Source organism: Ruditapes philippinarum, unplaced genomic scaffold, assembly GCF_026571515.1.
Source record: "Ruditapes philippinarum isolate M1 unplaced genomic scaffold, ASM2657151v2 ctg5104_1_1_1_1, whole genome shotgun sequence".
NCBI lineage: Eukaryota > Metazoa > Mollusca > Bivalvia > Venerida > Veneridae > Ruditapes > Ruditapes philippinarum.
This window is the reverse complement of record NW_026859039.1, coordinates 177,195-196,815: the sequence shown is the minus strand read 5'-3', so window position 1 is coordinate 196,815 and position 19,621 is coordinate 177,195. Positions and strand designations below refer to the sequence as shown.

General features: G+C 31.8%; 1 protein-coding gene across 1 annotated transcript; it reads right to left on the bottom strand.

The window, feature by feature from the left end:
- Positions 1-221: 221 nt before the first annotated feature.
- On the bottom strand, positions 222-16,231 carry LOC132754979 (uncharacterized). Its single transcript, XM_060745743.1, has 10 exons — positions 16,115-16,231; positions 15,831-15,898; positions 12,816-12,944; positions 11,787-11,969; positions 10,514-10,795; positions 9,280-9,441; positions 8,389-8,565; positions 6,525-6,727; positions 5,702-5,879; positions 222-5,053 (listed from the first exon to the last, which is right to left on the bottom strand). Exons 1-10 carry the CDS (start codon positions 16,144-16,146, stop codon positions 4,737-4,739), a joined length of 1,731 nt encoding a protein of 576 aa, XP_060601726.1. The 5' UTR covers positions 16,147-16,231; the 3' UTR covers positions 222-4,736.
- Between the last annotated feature and the right edge of the window lie 3,390 nt (positions 16,232-19,621).

The window sequence follows — 19,621 nt, the reverse complement described above, 5'->3', positions numbered from 1 at the left end:
ATGATAATGAACAATCATGTATATAAGAATGTGATAATTTTACATTTGAAGTTTTCATAAATAAATGATAATTTACTTGCAAAAAAACCCAACTAAATGAATAATATAAAATTATGTTAAGAAAATCAAAATCAAAGTGTTATATTGCCCTATTTAGATTTTGAAAAACAATCAACACATTAAAATGCCCCAATAATCAAAAGCAGAACACTTAAAAAAGGTTGTTTTTTGTAAATTAAAATGAGTGCCCTGTTTTAATCAAGAATGATAATTGATGATGATAATTGAAAGTTGTTGTTAAAATGAATGTTTATCCCTATTCTTAGCTGCCATTGCTACTGATTCAACAAAAAAAAATAATCAAAAATGGAAATAAATAATATGATAGACTAGCTATTGTGATATCTTAATTATACAATGATATTGTACATTATATACATTTTATCTATTAAATTACACAAAAATATTGTAAGAAAATTATCATGAATTAATCGATGCAACTATTGGTCCTTACTAACATTCAATTTGTTATGCATACATTCAATTGTAATTGCACATGATCCTTCTGCCAAAAGTCACAAATAAAAGCAGACAAGCTTGTAATTTTCCATGAAAAAAGAGTTCTATTTATTCAAAAATAAAAATGAATTAAAATTTGAAAACTTGTTAAGAGTATGTTTTAATAAACAGCTTAAAAACAGAAAATGTCTCTCAATGAAATATCAAAAACAAAATTAACATCAAAATATGAATTTATAAAGGTAAAAATATTTACAAATTTAAAAGGTCTACAAATGTACAAATATTTCACTCTCTCAACTAGTGATGTACAAATCATGGATCAATCGGTCACACACTCAACTAGTGATGTACAAATCATGGATCAATCGGTCACACACTCAACTAGTGATGTACAAATCATGGGATCAATCGGTCACACACTCAACTAGTGATGTACAAATCATGGATCAATCGGTCACACACTCAACTAGTGATGTACAAATCATGGATCAATCGGTCACACACTCAACTAGTGATGTACAAATCATGGATCAATCGGGTCACACACTCAACTAGTGATGTACAAATCATGGATCAATTGGTCACACACTCAACTAGTGATGTACAAATCATGGATCAATCGGTCACAAACTCAACTAGTGATGTACAAATCATGGATCAATTGGCCACACACTCAACTAGTGATGTACAAATCATAAATCAATCGGTCACACACTCAACTAGTGATGTACAAATCATGGATCAATCGGTCACACACTCAACTAGTGATGTACAAATCATGGATCAATCGGTCACACACTCAACTAGTGATGTACAAATCATGGATCAATCCGTCATATTCAATTTAGTAGCTCCAAAGATACCAATTTGTATAGAAACCAATAAAAAAATTATAAAATTAAACTGCAATATTTAAAATCAACATTGAAATGCCATGCTATCTCAATAATAAATAGGCCAAGAAAATTTTTTCAACAGTAAATATATAAAAAAAAAATTGTCACAATAGTCAATAAGCCAACAAAATTTCCTCAATAATATACAGGCCAAAATAATTGAGAATCAGCAAACATTTATTACATTGATATTGCATAAATAAAAACAAATGAAATTTAACAAGGACAAAAAAGTATTACAAAGAACTTTTTAAAAATGATTATGTAAAAAGACATTTAACAATTCCTCTGTGAATTACCATACTATGTTTAAAAATTTCAAGATTGATTAAAATTGATCCATTTAAGTTTAAAACTTAATTTATTTAAGAATGAAAATGTTAAGAGCATTCAAGAAAAAGTACATGAAAAATCAATATAGAAATATAGTAGCCCTATCATTTGTAAAAAAAAAATATAAAAAAATATAACATTGTATGAAAATTGTTTTTCTAAGTGATGAAAATGCATTTAAAAATAGAAATGACATAGACACTGTTTATTGAAGTAAACATGTTTTGATATATCAGTGAACTTCCTGTTTATATTTCGCAGCATGGGGATTGGTTTAAATGGAAATTTCCTTTTTCCAATGACTAGTATACTCTTGATGGTATTGTAGTGTATCCTAAGGTTAAATTTTAGGAGAGTCTATTATAGACAGTTGTTTACCAAAAACATTACACTGTTCGATAAACATTATATTATTGATAAACACTTGTTATATACAATGTATAATACTCCTGAATCAGCTCAAGTACTTATGAACTCACATAAATAATGTAATACAAGTATGCTTGTGACTCTAATAGGGGGAAGCCGAGCTTTATAATTGTGATAGAAAATTTTGAAATGATATACAAACAATATATTGAATTTTATTGAGAGCACTGCAAAAATCATTTTCTAAATTTTTGTAAACCAGCTTGGATAAAAGATTTTTCTTTGGCATTGTTTAAATTTGGCTTATTAGATATTGTCAAATTTACATTTTTTTTTTTTAATTTTCATAGTTGTAGAAAATTCATCATCAAATTGAAAAAAAAAAATCAGGAAATGTCATTTTCTAAATTAATACTGAATAATGATACTTTTTTGTAAATGTGAAAAAAGTTGCCGGCTTTCATAAATGAGCCGCATCACAACAAAACCAACATAATGGGTTTGCGACCAGCATGGATCCAGACCAGCCTGTGCATCCGCGCAGTCTGATCAGGATCCATGCTGTTCACTTACCAACCCTTTTACAATTAGAGAAACTGATAGGGAACAGCATGGATCCTGATCAGACTGCGCGGATGCGTAGGCTGGTACAGATCCATGCTGGTCGCAAACCCATTATGTTGGTTTTGTCATGGCACGGCTCTTAATGATTTTTCTTTGGCATTGTTCAAATTTGGCTCATTAGATATTGTCAAATTTACATTTTTTTTTTAATTTTCAAATTTGTAGAAAATTCACCATAAACTGAAGAAAAAAATCCAAAAAAAATCAGAGCATGTCATTTTCTAAACTAATACTGAACAATAATACTTTATTGTAAACATGAAAGACGTCTTTCTATGAGATTTTACATGTATTTATGTACATCTGATAATTTTTTTGGTAACCCGTGTTTCCATTACAAAAAACCATTACAAATCAAAGCATAAGATTATTAATTTAATTCATTTGCAGAAATTACCTTTGTTTTTAATATACACATCAGTGATATTGGTATTCTAGAAAAATAATATATTCAAAGAAAATATTTTTCACAGAGCCATTGAAAATTTTGACAAAATAGTCACTTAACCCTTTCCCCCATGAGCATATTGTGAAAAATGGCCGTTTTCACTGAAAAGCCTCCTGTTAAAAGTTCAAACTGTTATGAAACTATGAAAAATGCTTCAATACTTATCAAACTTGGCACAAATGTTGACTGGACCATTGCCTGCCTTTGTAACGACATGCTCAGTCTTAAATTTCCTGTTACCATGGCAACGAGGGGACATCTCAAAATTGCCAAAAATCACTATTTTGCCTCGATTTTTTCCATCAAAATTTATTTCAAAGTGCTGCAACTTCTCAAGGGATTGAGATAGAGTCAAAGGCTTTTCAGCGTTGGTTAAACGTTACATTATGATCGACCTGGGGTCATTTTTAGCCTCTCACAAGTCTAAAATTTTCTTGGCGATGAGGGGGACTCCGCCCCCCTTCAGACCCCCCTAACAGAAGGGGGCACATCCCCCTTCTGGCAACCCCCTGATGTATCTTTTGGATGGGGGGCGGCGCCGAAAAAGTGCTCAATTTTTTTTTAACAACATTTCTCAAACAAAAACTTATGTTTGGGGCCCAAATAGGACATTTTTTCACTATTTGAGGCCTAAAAAAGGGGGTGGTCGAAAGTGCGTTGTTTCGCGTATATATGTGGTAAAGGGTTAAGGGTATATTTAATATCGAAAGACACTACATAGTACTTTCTGAAAAATTTCATCACAAGTATGGGAGTTTTTGGTTTTATGAATATTTTTTGTTCATAGAATAACAAAATATTTCATTTTACATCTCAAGTTAATATGACGTTTAATAATGATGTCATGGAAATTTATGTATTATTATTATGTTGTAATGAAATAATTATTTTTTACCTACACCATTTAGGACTAAAGATGGTGGCCATGACTAAGAAATTGGAGCCTTGGGAGCATTGTATATTGATGTATGTACATATTCAAGGTTTAAAGAATATCCATCAGCCTGCGACTGGTACATAAAAGCTTTTGCTGTCGAGTACAGACCCTGAACATGTCACCAGGTATGTCCTTAAAGAGTTAATTTTGTAGCACCTCCATGCAGTTTCCACAGAGTATTAGCCAAAGATATGAATTTTAAGCCAAAAGTAGGTTACTGTATGGCAGTCAATGAGAACCTAAATGTTCAGTTACCTTAGACAATATGAAAAGGAGGTAGCCCTTAAAAGAGCTGTAGGTGACAATCAAAGGGCCTGCCTTTCAAGCCATATTTGTCTGTGCTAGGGGCTCACTAACCCTTTGTATATGGTTAAGAAAAAAATGAGATACATGTATATACCAATATATGAATGTAAAAAATGAGGGTTTTGAACTTTTGGTAGGAACATTGAACACCTGTGTGATGACCAATCTCATTGGTAAATACCTTGATCAGCACAAGCATTGTCCATAGCAACATCTTGGCTATTTTTCGTTCTAATCCAAAGTTTGACAGAAAGAGCCGAGAAGATGGGATTGAAGAGTTGTCTAAATGTGTGATGTTTCATCAAGTAACAATTGGTCTGTAGTACCTCTCTACTTGGCATGTATTGTCCTTATAAAAATTGCCAAAGTTTCCTTTAACTTTGTAAAACATATCCTTCACTGTAAAATGTGATCGAAATCTATTTGACAACTTAACCTTGTCTTTCAAATTTCTGTTGGTATATATGTCATAAATGGTGTTTTGCTTAAAACACTTGCATGTTCCAGATGTATACAAAACCATTCTTGTTTTCCGCATAAACTTTGGCTCCAGAAATAAAACATGTAATCTAGTTCGACCTCCTTTTTCGGTGATGTCAAAGACATAGACTTGAAATCCTGTTTGAAATAAATATAACTAACTTAACTCAGAGAGTTAAAAAGAAGTCATACATTAAATACAGTAATAGTTATTATAATTAACCCTCTTTAATGAACCAAATGAAGTGCTGTGTGGCAACAGTAAAACTCACTGTCCTCCTATTTCAAAATAATTCATCATTATCATTCTTGTTCTGGATTGAATTCAAATTAAGTTGATGCCAGTAAGGGGAATTATCTACACATGCAGAATGCATTCTCAATGACTAGCGCATAATAGGGGTAGACATAAGAGATCCTTGGGGGCAAATGTCCGGTAATTCACTTTGATAGTGGGGGGGGGGGGGGAATGTCTATACACCAACTAACAGTATAGAACCAGGTTTAAAACTGCATGGATGTGCAGGCTGACCTGGCTCTATACTAGTGGCTAAAGCTTATCAATTACAATTCCAGCAAGATAAAAGATTAATAATAATAAATTCCCGCTATTTTTTTATTTGATCTTTGATAGCCAAATGTTGACCGATAGGGTCCAATAAATGTACTTGTATACTAAATAAAACTCAACTTCTGACTATAAAAAACAGAAAGACTCTTGCATTAAAAATGTGATAAAATGGTAAAATGCAATGAGAAATTAGTTGTTCACATAAACATACTTACTGAACCGTTTAACACAATCGCTTTCAGGTCTTTCATATTGGAGACAAGCCTGACAGACTAAGTTTCGTGGAGATTTTTGGTTTGCAGCAATAATTTGATGCACTGTATCTTTTATAACCTTTCCTGGCCTAGGTGTTGCAACAGATTTTTTTTCTACTTCATCCCTCAAGTCGCAGCTCTGAAATTTATTATTTGTCTCCTTGTTAATTATTTTAGACAAAAATTCCAGCTAAATTCATCAACTTTATAAAAAGGGAAAAATTAATTACATGTGTCTGTCATAAATAAGGATTTAGACCTTTTTGAAAAGGTAATCAATAGTGCTGTTAACAAGAAGGCCTTGATGGCCTATCAATCAATAACCTGAGTGAAATCTGTTTCTTGATAACCTTTTATTTAAGAAGATCAAATTTTTTGTTTGATATATGTCATTATTTAAGGAGAGTAAATTAATTAAAGAGAGTAAAATCATCTACTTCCTTAATGCTTGTAGAAACCTGAACAAATTGAAAATAAGCTTCCAAAAAGATATAGTAATCATTCTGATCACTATAAAAGAAGCTTGTGTTCACAATAAACCATACATATGGGCTTGCAATAAATTAAACAGTGCTCCTGTTTCTACACCGTGTTAAAGGTCAGCCAACATGGACAGATTAAAAATGGTAAGGCTTGGTCTGATTGAGAAGGCAACTGTCTAGCATAGGTGACCGCTACCTTACACAAAATAACAAACATTCTATCTGGAGCTATGTCAGTGAGATATGGGGAGATTACTAAGTGTCCTGCTGTGTGCATGTCAAGAGCTAAATTTACATTGTACCTTTGAACCAAATTCCACCTTGCCATCACAGCACATTGCCACTAATGGGTGGAATGTTGTTTTCCCACAGCATGTATTGTCATTCCTATTTTGCTTTAATGTTGGAATTTCGACACTTGACTGTGGCTTACAACACAAGTAGGAATTATTGTAAAGCTGTCTGTTACAGCATATGACATCGTTTTTGTAAATATCATAAACGGCTGTAATTGAAAATAAAAAAAATAACAGAAAATATTTTAAATTCAAAGGAACAAAAGTCATGTATGTAGGCAATTATATGTAGCCCATACATTTGAAATGATTTGATATGCTTCTTTTTTTATACAAATGTAGTTTAAAGTGGCCTTCAGTTTTTTATTTTTTGTTGGAAAAACAATTCTGTGTTACTTAAATTAAATGATCAAACTAAGTATTTCTGTAATTTTATCTTGAAAAAGTGCATCATATCACTTTTAAGAGAGCTTAAGAGCTATTTATATTGCACCAGTGACCTTGTTTCTAAAAATAGAAAATCGGTAAACTTGTCCGCATTTCTAGCAGAACGTTAGATTAGAGGTATTTAGAGGTTTCCGCATTGTTTATGTATTTTGTTTATGTATTTTATTAAAGGAAAATTTCATTTCCACATTAATTCTTTTGATTTTACAACTGCATGATTCCGAAAACAATTTATCTAAAAATAACATATTTAACCTTTAAAAAAGCTGAAGGCCGCTTTAATGTCTATTAATTAAACCTATTTTTTCATTTTGATACACAAGTGTATCATTATAGTTCACATGTCACATATATTTTACATAATCTTTTGGTGAATATCAAAAAATCAATGCAAAAATACCATTTTAACAATATATTCTTATATATAATCTAGTACATGTATGTTTTTGGAACTTGTGACATATTTGATACAGCTCACTTGATCTTAATCTAGCTCAAGTCTTATAATATGGGAAAAATATAAAATTTCTATAAATAGTAGGAAAATGCGTTGGGTTCCTGAACAATGAACATGTATAAACTAAATTGGTAAACTCAAATATAGAAATACAAAATATGTAAAAATCCAGTGACTTCATGTAGTCAAAATCTCACAGGTGTTAATTGGCACGTTGACTTATCACTACTGCCAACCCCCTCCATTACCCCCTACCTCTTTTCATGCAACATTCTTTTAAATATAATTTATTTGATTGAGATATCATTTTCTTTCTTTAAAAAAAAGATACATAATTAGTGGATACTAAATGTGTGTATGTTTAAAACTGAATTTATTGAAAATGAGTTGTATAAAATTATATTATGCAAGCCTCTGGCAAGCATAATATTATTTTATTCCACAGGCCCAATATTAATTAAGTAATGAATCTACACAAATTAATATTCTATTTATCACATAACCAACATAAGAAATGTTTATAGTGAAATAATCCTTATTTATTATTTATATGCCTATAGTGACAAAGTTGTCATGCTAACTTAGCACATCTTTATGCTATGTTTGTATAACGCAAATGATGTTATGTCAAAATCAGGTACGTACCTGGTCAAAATATACGCACAGCTGTGCACAAGTCCCAAAAGTGGCATGGGTATGTGATAAATATATTTTCTAAATATATATCTTTTTATCTTCTTTTGAAATGAAAGAATTGTTATCACAGTGATGTAATATTTAGACAAAATTTAATTTTATATGAAAAAACACTGCAGCTTTGATTGTCTAGGAAAGGTAGCTGGGACAAAAGATAACTTTGTCCCAGGGGGTAGTGACATATCAACACACCTCACACAGGTAGGGTCAATCTCAATATATATACATGTAAAATAATTGAATTATATTTAATATTGTAAAATAACTCACTGTCTCCACAGCATTTTTGTGATTTTGTGATTTTTCTGTTGTTACAACAGCTTTGGTTGCTTTTGTCAATAAGCTCTGTTCCACAGCACATGGCATTCATGTCATTCAACTTATGAAAATGCAATTTGCCATCGCAACAAATTCCTCTCACTCTACTGTTTTGGGGGTCATAGGTATCTATAAAAGAAGTAAAATAATGCATACTAGTATACAGATATGTAGATGTCCACTATAATGGGCCGCATCATGACAAAACCAACATAATTTGTTTGCGACCAGCATGGATCCAGACCAGCCTACGCATCCGCGCAGTCTGATCAGGATCCATGCTGTTCGCTTACAAACCCTATAACCCTATAACATGTAGAGAAACTGATAGCGAATCAGACTGTACGGAGGCGCAGGCTGGTCTGGATCCTACTGGTCGCAAACCCATTATGTTGGTTTTGTTGTGACGCGGCTCTAATAATGATTCCTTCTTATATTCACAGGGTATGTCAGAATTTTAAGGATATATTGAGTCATGAAACATTTTGATATAACTTATGCTGTTTTCATAACCTTATGATTTTGAATTCTCAAAGGAATTCTCAACATTGAATGACTCTTATATTCAACACATAAATATTGTATGTAAACATATTAAAATGATTCAGAACTGAATATAATGGTGCTTTTTTATAGTATTTACCTTTCAGTGATGATTTTATGCATGCCTGTTTAGTTCATGAGGAAAGTATTTTGAAATTTTTCTTTTTCAAAAAATCAGATCAACACTTTGTAAATAGCAGATATATAGCTTTAACCGGTTAATGGTTTTATATATAAAATAAAAATTGTAAAAGTTTTGTGACTAAAATATACAATATTCTAATTCATAATGTTACTCACCTGGACCACATTGATCAAAGTGTTTTGGAATGATTTTTCCATCATCTCCATTGTAAACTATTTTGTCTTTATCAAGGTCCACTAGCTTTCCCTTAAAACAGTCTAGGTTTGGAAGTGTGTCATGGTACTTTGAAGCATACATGCCAATTGGTATCAGCTTTCCTGAAATTTGAATTAAAATTGAACCTGTAATTACATTAATTTTGATACAAAAATTCAGTAACAGTTTTTCTATCATCCACCTTGAATATGAAGATATCTGAGGCTGTCGCTAGCTTCTAAAATAAACGCTGGAGCTTTCACATGTAGTCACAATGCCTTTTATGAACAGGCTCATTAAAAAGTAGTCTGTAACATTTTCAATACTGCTGTTTTTTGAACAACTTTTAAGCTTTCAATTAAGCTTCATTTGAGCCACGTCACGATAAAACCAACATAGTGCGTTTGTGACCAGCATGGATCCAGACCAGCCTGCGCATCCACGCAGTCTGATCAGGATCCATGCTGTTTGCTTACCAACTCTATTACAAGTGAAGAAACTGACAGCGAACAGCATGGATCCTGATCAGACTGCGCGGATGCGCAGGCTGGTCTGGATCCATGCTGGTCGCAAACGCACTATGTTGGTTTTGTCGTGACGCGGCTTATATTTTATCTATTGTATGGTGTTATGATCAGAAACTGAGGTACACCTGTGGCAGTGACACCTTGTCCTCAGATGGAACTGAAAGCTGAAAATACCTTTCACTCAAACATCACGCAACAGTAATGTACAAACTATATTTGAAAAATCTTACTAATTATTTCAAAGTCCAACTAATTAGACTTGTCAAAGTGACATCAAGATATTTTTAGAACGGGTAATGTCTTTTTTAAACGGATTGACATTAGGAAAAAATAGCAACAATGTTGTTAAATGTTGTTAAATGGGTGAAGCTGTTTACGGTAGCTTGCTACTTTCCCACCGAAATATGACAACATCTCAGATCTTGATTAATTTTGGTATGCAAACATGTAGATTTGTAAAGCTTTACTTCCGCAACATTATTTTGTAAAGAAAAAGCATTGGTATGATGTTAACACTCTGCACCCCCTACCAGCGGCTAGGGAATTGCGATTTCTTTGTTGATGAAACAGCCTGTTGTTTTTTTCAATTCTCTTCTAATTTTCTCAAATAATTTATTACACTACTTATTTAAAAAAATGAAAATTTTTATGTAGACATTTCACCAACCTGTGTCTTGACAGCACACTGTCTTACTTGCATCATGAATAGTGCGATTTGGACCACATTCTTCTGGGATTGCACCTTGAAGAAATAGACTTTCTTTCCTAAAACAGACATGGGTACCACCATGCTGGTACAAATGTAATCCGCAACACTTTGCGGATTGTCCTTTTTCTTTGACTTCCTCTTTTGTGTACAGCTTAATAGTTGTTCCTGTTTTATTTTGTTTATAGCAGACTTTATCACCTTCTTCTATTGGAAATGAAATGTCCCCTCTGCTAAAACAGTCTGCAAGACAGATGAAGTTATTTATTATACTGTAATGCCAATGTTAAATTATCACCAATTTTATAAATTGTATTGTAGGAGTTATAGCTGGAGATACACCATTACTGTTATTAAATTGTATGGTTCAGCAATTAACAGAGAACTCTGGTTCCCCCACTTTAAAATTTCAGTTTTCAGGCGAGGACTTTAAGAACAAACATATTGGATTACATTGTAACAAGAATGTTTTTAGAGGAACAACATGGAAAAATGCTCCTAGAAAGATCACATGAAAACACAATCGGATCTTCCTCAGCTATTATCCGAAGACTTACGGAAAGGGCCAAAAAAAGTTGCGGTTGATAAAAACAATGTGAGATTACAGGAAACAATTTTCCTGGTAAGCTTGGTCAAATGAAAGAATGGCCTAACTCAGATCACATAAAAAAATGTTCTTAGTGATATCACATGAGAGAATGACCTTTGTGATATCACAAGCAAAAATTCTAGTGAGATCACATGCAAGAATGTCTCTTGTAACTAACAATGGATCACATAAAAAATGTCCCAAAAATGTCAGTTTCTGTTGGTAAGCGAACAGCATGGATCCTGATCAGACTTCACGTAAGTGCAGGCTGGTCTGGTTCCATGCTGGTTGCAAACCCACTATGTTGCTTTTCTCGTGACGCGGCTCAAATGATGTCTCAAGTGAAATTATATGAAATGATGTCCCTAGTGGAATCACATGAAAGATTATCAGCTTAATTCTTTGTATGAACACATGAAAGGGTGTCCTAAGTTGGATCATATAAAATGATGTTCTAAGGGGGATCACAAAAATGTAATGTCTCTACTGTGATCACATGAAAAAATGTACCTACTGTGATCATGTGAATGAATACATTCCTAGTGGGATCATATGAATAAACTTGCCCACTGCATTTTAGATTATTAAATACAATGTATATTTACATTTAAAAAAAAATATTTTACACTATTAATTTATGCTTACTAAAATGTTTTGTTGAGTATGTATATAGTTTCTGTCCACAACAAAACTGAGCGCTGTGATTCATTAGAACCTGGTCTCCACAACAAACTGGATTCATTCTCATTTGTTCTGGTTGTAGTTTATAAAGAACCCCACCACAACACAGGGATGTTGTTATGTTGTATAACTCTCGTTTAGTATCACCTTGAAAAAAATAAAGAAAATAAAATAAATCTCTGTGTAATTTCAAAAGTTAGAAAAACAATTTCCTATGTAAAAAATAAGGGGCACAAAAATGGTCATTATATTTTAGAGACAAAATTAAGGAGTGTATTGTTTAAACTAACAAGAGTCACCGTCAAGCGTAACTTTTTCTAAAGTCATACACATCATAAAGGAAGAATATTGAAGTAATAAATTCTCCTATAAAACATAATTTGATTGAACGAAATATACTTCAAATTTCTTATCTGACCTTGACAGTCAAGGTCATTCAAAGTTGAAGGTTGCATTTGAATGTGACAGTTAAAGCATATTACAATCATTTATCCATGATGGTAATGGTAAAATTCATATCACAATATTAATTAAACTTGTATCATAGTTTGGGTACCTTTCTGTTGAAAAAGTGTCAGAGTTAAATTGTATACATATGCATGCACAGTGCTGTAACTGGAGTGCTGGTATCAGTTACCCTCACTCCAGATAATGCCCGTGGATTGGTTCATTTTTGCCGGGGTTTACATATTGTGACGGCAGAGAAAGGGAAAGGGGCAGAACTATCATATTCAAATGCTCGTTCATTGGTTAATTTTTTCTGGGGTTTCATATTATGACAACAGGGAACGTGCTGTCATGTTTGACTATGATACAAAAGAGAAAGAACAACAAAACACTCGGCAATCTGATTTATACTCGGGGGCTACGCCCCCTCGTACAAATCAGATAGCCTCGTGTTTCGGTGCTCTTTCTATTACATATCAGTTTTGTCATATATATTCTTTCACATGAGAGCGTTAATTGTGTTAATACTGAATTTCCATAGCTTACCATCTTTTGATATCTTAATACAACATCTATGTTCATGTCCTTTGATGAATTTTCTGTGTACCCCATTACAGCAAACTTCAGTTGATTCATCATATTCAACATCATGTCCTGTATTTATATTTACGCATCCTGTATAACACAAAAAAGAACTTCATGTTTCTTCTTTCAATACACATACAATTACTTGAATGTTCTATAAAAGAGTCATGATTATCTTAGCTCTTTATTTACAGAACAAATCAGTTTACTTTGTTTGTAATTCAAGTTCTATATTTTCATATTGAAGTTTCCATTATGCCTCAGTAATGTTTGATTTTTTTTAACTCTATCTCAATCCATTGAGAAGTTGCAGCAGACTGACTTTGAATTCAATTTTGATGGAAAAAATCAACGCAAAATAGTGATTTAATTTTGACAATTTTGAGATGTCCCCTCATTGCCATGGTAACTGGAAATTTAAGAATGAGCATGTTGTTGTAAAGGCAATGGTCCAGTCAACATTTGTGCCAAGTTTGATTAGTATTGAAGGAGGTTTTACAGTTTTATTGCAATTTGAACTTGTAAGGGAGACTTTTCAATAACTAGAACTCTGCGAGTCGGATGTGTCGCCTTGTGAACATTATTGTTTAGGAGAAATGGCCAGGACAAAAATGATATTTGAAAATCAACAAAGGGCAATAACTCAAAAAATAAGAAATGCAGAGCAGCAGTTTCTGTACATTGCACTTCTTATCAATAAGATCTATAATCCTACTAAGTTTCAAGTCTAAAGCTTTTATAATTTATGAGAAATGGCCTAGACAAAAATAAATTTTGAAAATTAACAAGGGCAATAACTCAAAAAATAAGAAATGCAGAGTACCAGTTCTTGGACACTGCACTTCTTCTTAATGAGATCTATCATCCTATGAAGTTTCATGTCCATAGCTTTTATACTTAAGGAGAAATGGCCTGGACAAAAATAAAGTATGAAAATAAACAAAGGGCAATAACTCAAAAAATAAGAAATGCAGAGTACCAGTTCTTGTGCACTGCACTTCTCCTTAATGAGATCTATCATCCTATGAAGTTTCAAGTCCATAGCTTTTATACTTTAGGAGAAATGGTCCGGACAAAAATAAAGTATGACAATTAACAAAGGGCAATAACTCAAAAAATAAGAAATGCAGAGTACCAGTTCTTGTGCACTGCACTTCTTCTTAATGAGATCTATCATCCTATGAAGTTTCAAGTCCATAGCTTTTATACTTTAGGAAAAATGGCCCGGACAAAAATTAAGTATGAAAATTAACAAATGGCAATAACTCAAAAAATAAGAAATGCAGAGTACCAGTTCTTGTGCACTGCACTTCTTCTTAATGAGATCTATCATCCTATGAAGTTTCAAGTCCATAGATTTGATACTTTAGGAGAAATGGCCTGGACAAAAATAAAGTATGAAAATTAACAAAGGGCAATAACTCAAAAAATAAGGAGTGCAGAGTACCGGTTCTTGTGCACTGCACTTCGGGTCATTGTAAGAAGCATGCATACCAAGTTTGAAGTCAATCCGACTTATAATGACTGACTTATGCTCTGGACAAGCTTAAGGGGAACCGACACCAACAACGACGCCAACGCAGACACAACGCCGACACCCCCGACAAAAGTAACACCTATATGTCGCCTTTTTCAAGGCGACACAAAAATAGCCAAAATGCACATGCAGTTATGGGTTAAACTATTATTTAAACATTATAAAATTCATGTTTGCCCTTTCTTAAGAAGTTAAGATTTATTTGTTTCTGAGGCATAATTAATAATGTGGCTTTAAACTTCAAACAGACTTCAAAATTCAAAGCATGGAATATCCATTACCGATACCTAGGTTAGGGGTAAAGTAAAAATTGCACCTGAAATTAAATTAACACTCTTAAAAATAAAAGCAACATGTTAGTGATTCAGAATCATGCTTAGACCATTTCAATTTCTATTCATTAGTATGTATTAACAAAATTAAATTAGTCAAACACTATATAGTATTTATGAATAAGCAATTTCATTTATCATAAAAGACTTAATTAGGCCCTCAAGATTCCCGGTTAACTTTAAGCCAGTCCATTTCTGTATTAGTAATGAGGTAGGAAAATAGTCATTGGCCTTAAACTTGCTGGCGACGTAACCACCAGTGCAAGATCAAGAATAACCAGCATATCCATGTTTAATACTTTGATCATGTGGTCTGCAACTGTTCAATATCCATCTGAACATATTTTGGGAAATATTCCCGTAAAAATGATGCCAAAACCGAACAACAAAAAAGATTGGGAATCCCAACATTTAAGGATATTAAGAGTTTGATTAAACTGATTAACAATAAATTTAATGGTCACCAATTATATTCTTAACCCTTACATTTAATTAATCTAAGGATTTTAGTTAAATTTGTTAAAAACTCCTTAATTTAGTTTTTTTTAAAATAAAAGTTTCTTTATTTCTTATAAATTGTTTTAGTTTAACAAACTGGAGACAAGTAGCTTTAAGTGATTTGACTGTCCTTTAATAAAATTTTGCAGTATTTAATAATGTCTACTAATTCTACTAGTTTAACTTGTAAACCAAATTGATAAAACACTTAGTCAAAATATTCTGATGTGTCAAAGAGATATTCTGAGTGCAAATACACAAATTAGCACAATAATCTCAATTATGTACTAAGTTTAAGCTCAATATCAGTACACTTCTATTGATAGTTTATCAAAAAGTGTTAATTATTCGAATTGAATTGTGTATAATATGTTGTTTAAATATTTTAACCTGCCCAGCTAGCTAACGGAACGCCGGTGGTTCTACTCAAGTGCCTGTTTGTACCTGAAATAATGTACAGAGGGGCACCTGAGGTCTTTTTCCACCATTAAAGCTTGAACTTCACCATATGACTTATAAGGTATTGGTGCGACATTTAACCCAACCAAAAACAAAAACAATGAATACACTTTAACAAGTTTCAAAATAAAAAAAGAAAAATTTACTTACGTATTTTCATAGCTTCTGATGAAAAACATGTCAGTTGTAAAATAGCAAAGAAAACTATCCATTTCCACCTGTGAAGAATTTAAAATCCAGTCATTAAATTTTTAGTATCAAATTTACAAGTTTTACTGAACTTAAACAACCTTATAACAAATTTAAATTTGAGATAATACAATACCAGTATATTACAAACTAACATGTAAACTAACTGCTTGTATTAATCTTTCCATAAAGAATGCAAAGGTATTATGGTCAACTATTGATAAAATTATGTGCAAATATTTAACCTGTTTTCGACTGTTGAAAATATTCTATACATTTTGATTTTTTTTAAAGAAGAAACAACAAATATTTGTTAGGATGTGAACAGTTGATAGATTTATTATTAATAATATTATTAAGCTTTTTGTGGCTTTTTTTATACCCTTAAAAGTGGAAACCCTGTAACCATCCCTCATGGTATTACACATCCATCAAAAATAGAATAATGGAATTTCTAATTAGCAATGTGTCACCTGCCAAAAAAACATCAGCAGAGCCCTTTAATATATATATATATATATATATATATATATATATATATATATATATATATATATATATATATATATATATATATATATATATAGATAAATATGGAAATTTTGATATTGATAGTATGTAATAATAAAAACATTAATGACTACAGTAGGTGTGGGGGAGGCAATTTTGTGGATCTGTCTTAACCCTTAACCTGCTGGAACCATAAGTGATCAGCCTTTGCCACCAGTATAGAACCAGACCTGAGCCTGCACATCCGTGCAGTCTGACCAGGCTATATACTGTTGGCAGCTCAATTTTTGTATTCCCTTGAACTTTGAATGGACTGTTTCAAATTAAATAATTATAATCAGTTTCTTGCGAAAGACAATTAAGGCACTAGTTCTTGTTAATGGCTTGACAGCCTGTCCTTATTATGTCTGGTGCGAGGGTTGATGTAGCTCTGTTAAAGAATCTTTTGGGTTTTTTTTTCCCTTTTATTTTTTTGAATGATTTGTGAAGAAAATTAAAAATATTTTATTTTAACACAATTATTAATATTATCATGTGGACTGCTGCATAAAAATCTCTTGTACTTAATTTTTAAAGGACGGGGCTCTTTTTTTCGTTTTTAAAGATAGGTGATTGAGGAAATGTAAATGGGAGAAAGCCAATTTTTAATATTTTTGGTATTTTCTATAATTAGGGTTTTTGGGGAATTTTTTTGATTAATTTTACCCATTTAAATTGGCCCTTTAAAAGGTCAAAAAATTTTTTTTTATTGTGTAAAAATTAAATACCCAGATCCCCATGCTTAAAGATCCCTAAACTTTAAACCCCCTTTCTGTGAGGTCAAGTATGGCAGAAAAGGTTTACATCCCTTGGGAAATAAATTTTCCCTAAACCAAAAATTTTATCAGCAATGGTTAAACCCGTTACATACAAAAATGATTTGTAAAAAAAAGTATGTATTTACATATTAATTTTTTTGTACATAAAGTTGAAAAAGGTTTATTTGGGGGGCTAGCTTTTTCTTAAAAAATTTCACTCCCCCTGTTAGTTTCCCCAAATAAAAATTTTACTTTTGGGGCGAAAAAGAAAAATTGTGCTATTTTTTGTCTTTGGGGTATCAAGTGAATATCTCACCTCCCCAATAGAAACTAGATTTTTGACCCAGAATGAAAAAAATCCCCAAAAATCTAGCTTATGCAAAGTCAATATAAATTTTTACTAAATCCCCTACGAAATTTTGAACTCAAACATAAACTAGACCCACATGAAATTTAGCAAAAAATTTCCCTTTCCCCTTTTAAAAATGTACAAAATTAACTCTTTGATGCCCAAAACTCAAAATCAAGGGGGTTTCATCTTTTGTTCTTTGTTTTCCCCTTGAATCACCCCAAAGTGTTTTTTTATTATTGTCCCCGATCTGAAACTAATTTATAATATAAAGCATTGAATCATGCTCAGTTAAACCCTTTTCTAGCCAGTTCCCCAATGTTTGGGTTTTAGGAAAAAAAATTTACATCAAAATGTTTTGTGGGTTAAAAACATGGGATTTAATATTTTGTGGGGTTTTTACTTGGGTTATTATTTAAAAACCCCCCCAAAAAAACACTAAAGGGCTACCCAAGGGGAATCAACATTTTAACACCAGGCTACTTTTTTATAAAAATTTCCTTTTTTTTTCTAAAAAAACAGGAAGAAATTTTGTTTTTATTAAATTTGTTAATTAAAAATTTTTGGGAGGTTAAAATGACCGTATATTAAAAATGTTGTTTTGGGGAAAATAACACTTTGCCTGTCTGCTTTAAAAGGGGGAAATTTAAATTAAAGCAAAAAAAGCCTTCATATAGCCCTTTATATAACCCGTTTTAAAAAAAGCTTTAAAAAACAAATACCCTAAGGTTTTTTTGATATACTTTGGGAGGACTTTTTCCCTATTGTAAAGTCCATAATGAAATTCTAAATTGTTCCAGTTTTGTTTTTTCCATTTCAACATTTTATTTGAGGTGATCTTTAAATACAACAAATGTTATTAGCTCACATTCTTAAATTTTATTTTCTTATTTTTTCACAAATGTAAAACATCATAGTAAAACAATCATAATCATCAAAACCAATACATTAAATCAGTATTTAAAAAATAGCATTTCATTGATAACAACTCTTAAATATTACAAAAAATTATTCTAAAATAAAAGAGAAAAATAAAACAACATTTCATTGATTAGAACTCTAAAATGTTATATAAAATTGTTCTATAAAAGAAGTACATGTATTATACAATATAAAAACACAAAAACAAATATTTTTTAGGACAGCTCATGAACATAAACCTATAGTCTGCTGGAACTAAAAGTGATTTGGTTTTGCCACCATGCAGTCTGACCAGGCTCTATACTGTTGGTAGTTCAATTTATGTACTCAAATTTGACTTCTTCAAAAATTAACATCCCAAAAAATCAGCAGACTAATACTTACAATTGCTTGGATTAAGAACAGTTTGATTATATATTCAGTCATATATTGGTGGAAGATTACAAACTTTACCGGAGTTTCCTTGATTTTATACCACAATTATCTCATCAGATTCTGTTCTTCTGCAAGAAACTGCTAACTTTATCCACATAAATGATTTTGTAATCATAAAGCCGAGGCGTTTTCATATCATAAGACATAATTTTATCAATCAAATCATCTCAGAATAATAACATTCTGCCTTAAGAAAATCTCAATATCTCTGCTATTACTGAGAATCTAAAAATCCCCCACAATGCCCCTGGTGTTGGTGGGCAAGCTGGTTACATATGAAGAATGTATTATCTACAAATGACCATGTGAACTGAAAGACTCAATTTTTAAGGGTTCTGTTTTACCTGAAGAACTATTAATATTAAGTGCATGAAGATTCATAATTTATGCAACAACTGGCGATGATGTGAAGTTTTTTAACAAATACAGGGGCAGAAATTCAATGGGTTACTTATATACAAAGGGTTTCAGGTTGAGTATGTTGTTACCATCATATGGCAATAGTATAAGATAAATATATAAGCATGACTTAAAAATAACTGCTATGAAATAAAATTTAATCATTTTGATATATTAATTTAAGGTTGTAATTTCAAAATAATCACTCGGATACTTGTTAATACATAATATAAAACTAGGGTTCCTTAAATTCCTAAAAATATTTTTTTTTTAAAATCCCTATTACCCGTATTACTAAAAATAGCATTTCGTGTACTATAAATAACTCTTTGGTTTTCTGC

Excerpts from the sequence above, each read along its gene's own strand:
- LOC132754979 (XM_060745743.1), bottom strand. The coding sequence starts at position 16,146 with ATGTATAGAATATTTTCAACAGTCGAAAACAG. Across the intron at positions 8,566-9,279 it reads CTTTGATCAATGTGGTCCAG|ATACCTATGACCCCCAAAAC; the intron begins GTGAGTAACATT and ends CTTCTTTTATAG. Across the intron at positions 5,880-6,524 it reads AGGTGGAATTTGGTTCAAAG|AGCTGCGACTTGAGGGATGA; the intron begins GTACAATGTAAA and ends AATAAATTTCAG.